Source organism: Trifolium pratense, linkage group LG4 (assembly GCF_020283565.1).
Source record: "Trifolium pratense cultivar HEN17-A07 linkage group LG4, ARS_RC_1.1, whole genome shotgun sequence".
Classification (NCBI taxonomy): domain Eukaryota; kingdom Viridiplantae; phylum Streptophyta; class Magnoliopsida; order Fabales; family Fabaceae; genus Trifolium; species Trifolium pratense.
Window position 1 is genome coordinate 38610297 of NC_060062.1, and position 10440 is coordinate 38620736.

The following is a 10440-nucleotide window of genomic DNA, read 5'->3' on the forward strand; positions in this document are numbered from 1 at the left end:
TGTTTGGTTCACAAGGGGAGGGGAGATATTTTAAAAGCAATTTACTTTTTTACCCTTAAAATCTTATAACACTCATATTGTAAAAACTAATATCTCTTTATTATTACATCAAAAAAAATAACACATACTTTTCAAAGATTTCTACTAGTTTCACATAGCCTTAAAAAAGTTTGAGGGCTCATTCTCAATAGATTTCTACTAGTTTCACAATTACTAATTTGATACATTATTTCTTCACGCACCCTTTCTCTCTCAGAGCTCATGCTATAACTTAATTTTCTCTTACGAGACATCCGAACATAAAGGTAAACAATTGCACACATAAGTTGAGCTACAGCTCTACGACGCAGATCAAACCATCTATTAATAACAATTTCTCGATCTTGATGATCCATCTAATTCAATAAAAAAATTAAAAAAATAAATAAGCAAGCAGTATACAAATAACACGTATAAAAATATGTTCAATAGTTAGGATCCATCTAATACAAACAACACACATGAAGAAACATCAACGTGATGAGCAGAGAAGCAGTATAAAAACAACATGTATAAAAATATGTTCAATAGTTAGAAAAAACATACACGGGTACGAGCAAGCAGAGGCAATGAGGATGAGCAAGCAGCCGTAATGATGATCAAATTGTGACAGACAAGGAGTATAGGTAATACAGACAACAAAGACCTAATAATAAAAATGGTAATAAGGATAATATTGGAATTTTAAAATATATTGAGGATAATTTTGTCAGTTTAATAAACTTTGAAAAAGCTTCCCTCCCCTCACCTCCAAATCCCCCCGATTTGGGGGAAGCAAAAATTGAGTTTAGGAGGGATTTTGCTTACCTCCCCTCCCCTCCTAAAAATTGAACCAAACACAAAAAAAATTAAAATATTACCTCCCCTCCCCTCACCTCCCCTCCAAAACCCCCGAACCAAACAGACTCTAAGGGTTTCGCATCCCTCCACGGAGCACTATAAGAGGGTTTCGCTTTTTTTATCTGTCGGGCCTACTCTGTTTATTCCCAAGCCCAGCTCATGTTTAATTGGTTTTAACCCCCACCCCACCCCAATATGGATGAAACCAAACTGTAAAATTTTAAAATAGTTAAACTTATTACATAATTTTTTTTTGTTTATACTAGTAAACCATTAACCTTGTGTCTTAATTCAAGGGCTACATATCTAACTATTCTAACCTAAAATTGTGTCCATGAATCTCAATTGCACTTAGCAAACATATTAAAGTACTATTGTTATAATCATCAAAACAGTAAGTAGTTGTCACAAATTTGTAGCCGCACAAAATTACTTTATTTGTTTATCTAAAAAAATAAATAATTGAAAGGTGTGGGATGAGACTACTGTTTGGTTCGGGGGTTTTGGAGGAGAGGTGAGGTGATATTTTAAATTTTTATGTTTGGTTAAATTTTTTAACGAGGGGAGGAGAGGGAAGGGGAGAAGTAATTTATTTTTTTACCCTTAACCTTATAAACTAAAAATAAGGATTAAATTATAATGGATATATTACGTCAAAAAAATCTAATGGATATATAACAAAAAAAAATCTAATGAGTAGAAAACCTACATTTTTTTTGTTGTAAAAAAAATAAAACCTAAAATTTTAATATTCCGACAAGGATAATTTAGAATTTTAATTAAAAAAATTAGGGTAATTTTGTCAACATAATAAAAATGAGATTGATTTCTTTTAATTTATTTGAGTATGAAAATACGATATATCTTTAACACGGGACTCTGTAGGACTTCATCAACAAAAAATAATTGTAAATTTTTTACTAATTTTTAAATGAATATTAACATACTTTGACATTGTTTCTATCCTCAAAATTTTCCTTTTCACCGTACCACAAAGAAGCAATCTTCACGCGTGAGCGTCAAATGGAAAAATCTATGTGTGAATCTCTCCACTCACATTAATAAATTAAGGTTCTTAAAAAAGTTCGAACGAATGTTATGGAATGTTCAAAATATCATACATTACAAAAAATCAAAACTATATTAATTTATTTTAGATTTTCCATAGATTTCGTCAGCCATATGTAATATAATGAAAGTGCGATAGACACATAATATGGAAAATTCCCCTTAGTCGAAATTCAAATTTTAATTAGTCAATATGTATTTTTAATAGTGAGATGGGAAATGTTAACAATTTCCTATTATATTATACCCCTGAGAGATTCTCTCTCTATCTCTCTCTCCCATCTCCGTCGCAATACTCTACGGGAGCTCCATCAACAATAAAATAGTTGCTAATTCTAGTGTTTTTTTAATCAATACCAATAAAATTCTCGTGTTAAGTTATCACTATCTTCTACATACATTTTTCATTATGGAGGATCACTTTTTATCATGCTAAATAAAAATTTTAATAAATGATCCCCGTGAGAAAATATTAAATATGAAAATATGGATAACTACCGCAGTCGGATTTCAAAATTTAATTAGTCAGTGTGTATAATAGTCCGGTGGAAAATGCTCCCCGTTTTCTATTTTACACCACTAAGAGATTTCTCTCTCTCTCTCTCTCTCTCTCTCTCTCTCTCTCTCTCCCTCCCTATTTCTATCTCTCTTCCGTATCCATTATATGATTCTATAGAGGCTTCATCAACAAAAAATAGTTGGTAATTCTATATTTTTTTTAATGAATATCAATTTTCCGTGCTTAGTTCTCACTATGATCTACATACACTTTTCATCATGAGAATCACATTTTTTTCATGCTAGATAAAATTTTGAATAAGTTTTCCCTATGATATAATATGAATACGAAAATAAGGATAATTCTCGTAGTTGGAATTCAAATTTTAATTCGTCAATGTATATTTTTAATAATGGGGTGGGAATAGGGATGACAACAATATCCATACCCGCGGATATCTGCGGATAAAGTCCGCCTTGGATACGGAGCGGATAACTTAAGGGATATCAACGGATAAAATAAATGGAAACAAACAAATTTGTGAGAAAAATTAACTTATGAGACAAATCAAACACCAATACAACATCAAATCAATACATCTACTGTATATTGTATAAAAAAAAACTATTCATCAGATCATCTTATTATAAATTATAACACCACACTAGCTTAATTATATTATTATATATAATCTTCTTTTGAAATATCTCTAACATAGATCAATTATTATATATTATAAGTCATTTAACATATACTTATAAACATATAGCATGCAGTTACTCTAATCATCAAAGAAGAATTTGACTATGTGTTTAAGGTAATAAAACAGGAAAAAATTTGAACCACCATTTGTGATGCTGGTTCAAGTAATAGATTAATAAAAAGTAACTTATACTACAAATTTGATGAAAAAGAAACACAAGTATAAATAGACAAGAAAGAGTAAGTACGAAAAATATAAAATAAGAGAGTAAAATGACAACAAGTAATCATAAATTTTGGCACCGGTTGTATGAAAAATAGAAAATAAACCTAAATTTACTTTAAATAGTTGTTGTATTTTATTGGATTTGACCATCTTATACTATTCCATACCAAAAAAAAAAGACATTATTTATTTTCATGTTACTCGCGGGCCAGTCTGCCCCGCCTCAAGCCCGCTTTTTAAGTGAATTCGGTGGGGCGGGCCAACTAGAGGTGTCGAGCTCAAAACTAAGGCTCGGCCCGCCAAAAATAGTGGGGTAAACAGGCCGACCCGTCTGGTCGGACCCATTTTGCCACCCCTAATTCTTATGTTTGACATCTTTTTTTTATAGGGTGTTGCTAAGGGCACATGTTAAGAATCAAAAAGTAGAAAATATTCTTTTAAATTTTATGCAATTAATTTATGAAAAAAATTTAAAAAATAAATTAGATGCATGTATTAAGGTAAAATATTTCCTTTGTAAGACCTACTTCCCTTGTATATATATTTTTCCTTTTTTTTTCATATATATTATTATTATGAGCATCTAATCATAATCGAAACATTTGAGAAGATGTTTTAAAAAAAAAAAAGTGATAGAATGCTACTTGACTACACTTTCGTTCTCCTCTTTCACTCCCTTTACTCTTTTTCTTCTTCTTTTTTTTTTTTTAAAACGGAAAAATCAATTAATAAAAGTTAATCTAAGCATAAAGAATGCAAATATTAGATATGAAATTTACAAAGTCTATACAAAATGCACACCCTTACCATGACGCAGATATGCAACTAAATAATAAATTCTCTATAGTAAACCACATGTGAAAAAGAGAATCAATCCAAATCATGGATATTAGGATATACCCCATATATACCTCAGTTTGGATGTTACCTATGGTTGTTTTCTTCTTTGGATTTTATTTTTTTGTCTTTTAATAAAAATTTTGGTTTCTACAAATCAAAATTTTTTTCTTGAAAATAAATTTCGATTTCTGTTAACCGAACTTTTCTTGAATTTGAACTAGAAAAAATTTTGGTTTCTGCAAACCGAAGTTTTTATCAAGGGCAAAATTGTAATATTTAAGAGTATAAAAAATACACGGGAGGCCTAGAGAAAAAACATCTTCAGCAAAGATACCACATTTTGGACATTACCATACCTAAGCAAAAACTTCCACTTTTCATCTAATTATTACATTTAATTCATAATGAGAGTATTATTATTCCATAATCCTATCAATCTCGCAATTACGGTGAGCCACTGTAATTTTTTTTAAAGTTGAATTTAGTATTGCGATGATAAAAATTTATTTTGAATGAATCGATTATATAAAATTTATTATATTCTACTCAAAGACAACCAAACATTCAAAATTAATTTTACACTTATAAAATCAATTTTAACTCCTTCAAAGATGAACATAAACACTTTGTAGTTTTTTTAAAAAATCAATATGGTTAGCTGTGATTATGAATTTTCCACCATAATATTAAACATAAATTTATTATAATTTCACAGTACAAACTGACCCAATCAAATCTTATACCCAACTCAAATTGTTTAAAAACTATTTTATTGTATGTCTAAAATAGTAAAGTTACACGACTATTTTATATGTAATTGTCTATTTTATTTTAGAAAGAAACCATTCAGTGCTACACGTATACAAAGAGTACATATATGTAATTGGAAGCAATATTTCCAACAAATCAGAGTGGCGCAGCGGAAGCGTGGTGGGCCCATAACCCACAGGTCCCTGGATCGAAACCAGGCTCTGATAGATATATCATTTTTTCCCTTTTTTTCATATAGACATGTTTTCTTAAAAACTTCGCTATCATTTGCTAGTGTTTGTTTTCACCTATCTGAAATTCTTTGTTTATTTTCTTTACAGAAGTTACTCAACTATGTTTTTCAAAATGCTTATTTACTTATTGAATAAATGGACTGCAATTTTTTTTTTTTTACTGAAAATGGATTGCAATATTATTTGCCTATCAAATTAATTCTTTATCAGATACTTAATTTAGTTTAACTTTAGAACAAAATTTACCTAACTTACGGCATAGAGACATCAAATTAATTTTTGAAAAAAAAAAGGTGGTTTTTCTTGATATCATTTTAGAGATTGAGTGAAGTTTGATTCTCTGATCCTGATCACAGCAAATAGCACACCCAGATTACAAAGTACAGAGCAACTGAGACACAACATAAGCAAAGTGTACAAGGAAATTAAGACTTTGGTTTACCCTTGTTCAAAGGATGATTAAAAATAATAGAATATAAATACATAACTACATAGCTTTTGCTTGTTACACAAATATCATGACTTTTATGTGTTGAAAAAAGGGAGGTGGGGAATTTTTTTTTTTTTTTTGTATCAGAAAATACTGCATCTGATATTCTAACATGTGAAATTTACTTAGCTAGAAAAATCAGAATTCTAAATTATGAAGGCAATAATTATATCCAATTCCAATATAAGAAAAGATAATCACCATGAATTCATTTATGGTATAAAGATGGCACTAGAGTCTAGAGCTTCTACATAATACAGAACAAACTTTCCAACTCCTGAAACTTAACAGAATCAACAAAAATTATCATTCCATTAAACTCATTAGGCTACTTTACAAATGTCTTCATATTCCACAGCTTTAAGCACCCTGCCATCATAAGCACCTTTCTCTATCTGCACCTTAGCGCAAAAACGATCTGTATCCACCCCGAGTAGTCTAGCAAGTGATCCACGATAAGCCCCGTTGACTATTTTGACTCGGCCCCCAACCTGTGGTATCACAGTCTCAAGCTCTTCCTGATCAACTCTGAGCACATGCTTGTTGTCTAGCATTTCTATTTCCCCGACGTACTTGTCAATCACTTTTTTCACAACACCCTTTTGCTTGTAGTACCCTTTCTCTGCCAAGACTTTGCTCATAACCTTAACAACAATTCCCTCGTGCAACCAATAATCCTTCCTGTTGAGTTTTTCCTTTTTCCTCTCTTCCTCCTTGATCATTTCTTCCAAAGTTGATTTTCCACCACCACTTTCTTTCCTCTTCAAATTGTTTTTGGGATTCCTCTCCTCATGTTTCTCTTCATCAACCTCATCAAACACTATCCTTGACGCCTCACCTTTCTCCTTGGTCACAGGTTTAGCTGATGACCCGAGAGAAAATCCTATCTTAGTTCCATCTTCTACATTTAGTTCCCTTGTAGTCTCTACCTGTGAAGGCTGCTCGGAGTCGGGAATAGATTGCTGCATCATTTGCTCAGCCCTTTCAATCTGTTTCTGAATCTCCTTCTCTTGCTTTTCTTCATCTACCAAATCTGCCTTGGCTCTCTTATTCTTCATCTTCTCCTTGAAAAGAGTTTCTGAATCTCTATCTATGTATGTAATGAACCATCCCTTGGGTGTTTCTTCAACCTTACACTTTCCAGTTCGACCCAGATACTTAACAAACTCAGTAAGTGTAGCCCACTCTGTGGAGTTCATATGAACATGGTTTCTATCATTTATGTATTCATTATAAACTACAGTTGCAGCCACACGGCTGAATCGATGGCTGCGCTTCATGTGCTCAAGAAAAGTTGTTTCAAATTCTTCAGTATAGCCCTCAATTATGCGGGTTGGGTTTTGTCCAAAAATTTGCATTTGCCGCTGGTGCCCTTCACTCATGCAATGGCATTTGAAACCATTCTCATCACGACACTGCTTCTGGCACATCTGGCAATACCAGCGAAGTTTCTGCAGCCCTTTTGCTTTGATTCGATTGGCAATTGCCTTAGGTGTGAGAAAGTCATTTTTCCCCATTGGCAAAACTGAATGAACTGTTTCAGATAAACAAAACAAAATAATGTTAGTAATCCTGCCCGAAACTTCCTTCCTCTTACAAAATAATGTTAGTTATACTTTTTTAAGCAATTACCAGTTTCAATCTTAGCGATTCACTATTTCAATTTGATGATCAAGATTTCATTACATTAACAGGACAGATTACTAAATAGGATTCAAAGACTAGTAGTATTAACATAGTCCAAGGCAAATGCATAAGCTAAACACTTGGTTGATTCTTCATTTATATTCCATATTTCCTAATCATTCACAATGCTAAGTTAAGGTTAAAACGATGATTTAAACTACTTAAATTCTGCTGTCAAAAGGTCAAAAACAGAATACTCATGATCATGGCAGCATGCATAAACAATTAGAGAAAGAGATCATACGGATATGAAAGTACCCAATATCAATGCATTACATCTAAATACCAATACCAATATTTATGACTAATTAAATAATTCCTTACACCAAAATTTCTTCAAATTTTCTAACTCAACACCAAATTTTCTAAGTTAAGGTTAAGAACACCAAAATTTTCTAACTCAACATGACAACATCAGCATTATGGCTCCCTTACAATAAGAAGGATTGAGTATATCTATTATCTATATTTATTCAATTAATCAAAGAAAGAAACAAATCAAAATTCCCAAATTAAAAGTTTCCAAAAACCTAGAAAAATTATAGAAATTTGTCTCAGCAATTCATATCAAAATTTTAGCACCAGAAAACAAGAATTTAGATTTTGGAATTTGGAACGGAGCATTGTCTCTAGAATTTCAGTACCTGTCGCGTCGAGAAGAGAGACAAAAGGGGTCGAGCAGAGAGAGAGAAAGGGGGAGAACGGCGGCGGGTCGCGAGTGGTGTGGTGCCAGTGGTGGTGGTCAAAGCTTTTCTGGCAACCAGGGTGAGGGCGAGTGGTGGCGGTGGTAGTCCCAGTGCAGGTGAGGTCGCAGGCAGAGGGTTTAAGAGAGAATAGAGAAGATAGAGAGAGAAAGTAACACCAGAATGAATGTATATTAATAAAAAAAATTGGTGTGGCTAAAGCCACACTAAGCCTATACGTGAATCCACCCCTGAATAAGACTATATAATAACACAATCCAATCCACCAACACATGAATAACCAGGAAAAAAAAAATATTACAAAATAAAATAGTGTTTGATTAGTGTTGTTAAATAGCTAGCAGCTATAACAATGTTGTAATGCAGCGGAATTTGGACAAATCGCTATTGTTTAGTGATACGCTGTTTAGTATAAAATGTTGTCAAATAGTGGCTATAGTAGCGCTATAGCCCTATTGCATAGCGGAATTTTAACAATTTACTATTTTCCACTATCCGCGATTGACAACTTTAATATTTTTATATTTCAAAAAAAATTATGAACTGAAAAAAGATCATGCCCAATTGCCCATTGTTCACTATCCTAAATTTCACGCCCTTCATAGAGAACAACTAGAACAGAAGGAACCGAGTCATATACTTAATATAGTGACAGTACCCACAAATTGGTTCCCAAATTAATACATAATTCAAAATACTCAAATAGCTAAACTATCAAAGAGCTTCAACAGTTTCTGACATAGTTATGTACCATTCAAAATATCATAAAAAATTAGAATGCAGAAGAAACCCCAAATTTCAAAAAACTTAAAACCCTCCCACAAATTGAACCCTAACTCAATCAGGAATAAACCCTAAACCTATGAAGCACAGAAACTCCTCAAATTAGGCGCATCCTGGTGTCCGACACGACACATATGATTATATTGAATTATGTTATTTTCTCAAGTTACCATTGGTGTCGACATGTCAGTGTTCGTGTTTCATAGCCCTAAACCCTAAAATCAACTATGGTGATTGACAGCTATCAAAGAAGACGATGAAACAATCTATATGATTTAATTTTATGATTCTCAAAAAATGAAACCCTAATTCAATTATGTTATTTTCATGCCCATTTAACAAAATCAATAATTTAAAATCCATCTATGGAGAAGAAAATAACAGAAGGACCAAATCAACAAAACGGTGATTGAACGCATAAAGAGAATGATTCGTACCTGAACGAACAAGATTGCTACAAGCTGTTGATGAAAGTATCGACCGCGAATGAGATTGCTACAGATTGATCGAGATGTAGAAAACGGAGAGCAACGTTGCTATATGGGACGAAAATTTCCTGTGCGAAATTCGACGAACGCTTATAAGCTTATCTGCCACTCGCAGCAACAGGGAGTATATTTGAAAAAGGGGGCTGCTAATTTAGACCCAGTTGGGTCTAAATTAGCAAGGTGCACCTTTTGAGTTGGACAAAAATACCCATTTTTTAATTTTTTGGAAGAATAGAGCAACAAGGGCATTTCTGTAATTTTCTGCAATTTTACACGGGCCCCCCACTTCTTTTTCCCCCCCCAGACACGTGGCAGCTTCTCATTTGACAAAAAACGCGCGCGTGCAGCACACGCGCCGACAGGCGCGCGTGGTGGAGAGGATGACGCGGAGAGAGAAAGCCTTTTTAAAAGGCAGGCCACGTGTCACATTTTAATTGGCTGCGTTAATTTTTTTTCATTTTATACTTTAAACTCGATTATTTCATCGTAAATTAATTTTTTATTTTTTAATTTTTATACCAAAATTCATAATTTTTTTTTCTCTACAAATAGAGACTTGGTTTGTTTGATTTGGACACCGAAAAAAAAACGCAATTTTTCACTACTTTAAACTCGATTATTTCGTCGTAAATTAATTTTTTATTTTTTATTTTTTATACCAAAATTCATAATTTTTTTTCTCTACAAATAGAGACTTGGTTCGTTTGATTTGGACACAGAAAAAAAAAACCCAATTTTTCACTACCTTAATCTCATCAAATAACTAATAATCAACTTACTGAAACCATTTTACCAGGAAAATGGTTTCAGATTACAACTCTCTGAAACCATTGTACCAGATAAATGGTTTCAGAAGCAAACACAATTAATAAATTACTCACTGAAACCATTCTACCAGTAAAATGGTTTCAGAATACAACTATGTGCAACCATTCTACAAGCTAAATGGTTTCAGAAGCAAATAACTAATAATCAACTTACTGAAACCATTCTACCAGCAAAATGGTTTCAGATTACAACTCTCTGAAACCATTGTACCAGATAAATGGTTTCAGAAGCAAACACAATTAA

At 32.6% G+C, this 10440-nt stretch overlaps 1 protein-coding gene and 1 non-coding gene across 2 annotated transcripts; one reads left to right on the plus strand and one right to left on the minus strand.

Annotated features, from left to right (window-relative positions):
• Positions 1–5119: 5119 nt before the first annotated feature.
• Positions 5120–5191, plus strand: TRNAM-CAU. Its single transcript has one exon. It is a non-coding gene; the product is annotated as a tRNA-Met (tRNA).
• A 688-nt stretch (positions 5192–5879) lies between these two features.
• On the minus strand, positions 5880–9489 carry LOC123882224 (KIN17-like protein). The gene is made up of 3 exons (XM_045931034.1): positions 9387–9489; positions 9319–9335; positions 5880–7242 (listed from the first exon to the last, which is right to left on the minus strand). Exon 3 carries the CDS (start codon positions 7223–7225, stop codon positions 6032–6034), a length of 1194 nt encoding a protein of 397 aa, XP_045786990.1. The 5' UTR covers positions 7226–7242; positions 9319–9335; positions 9387–9489; the 3' UTR covers positions 5880–6031.
• Between the last annotated feature and the right edge of the window lie 951 nt (positions 9490–10440).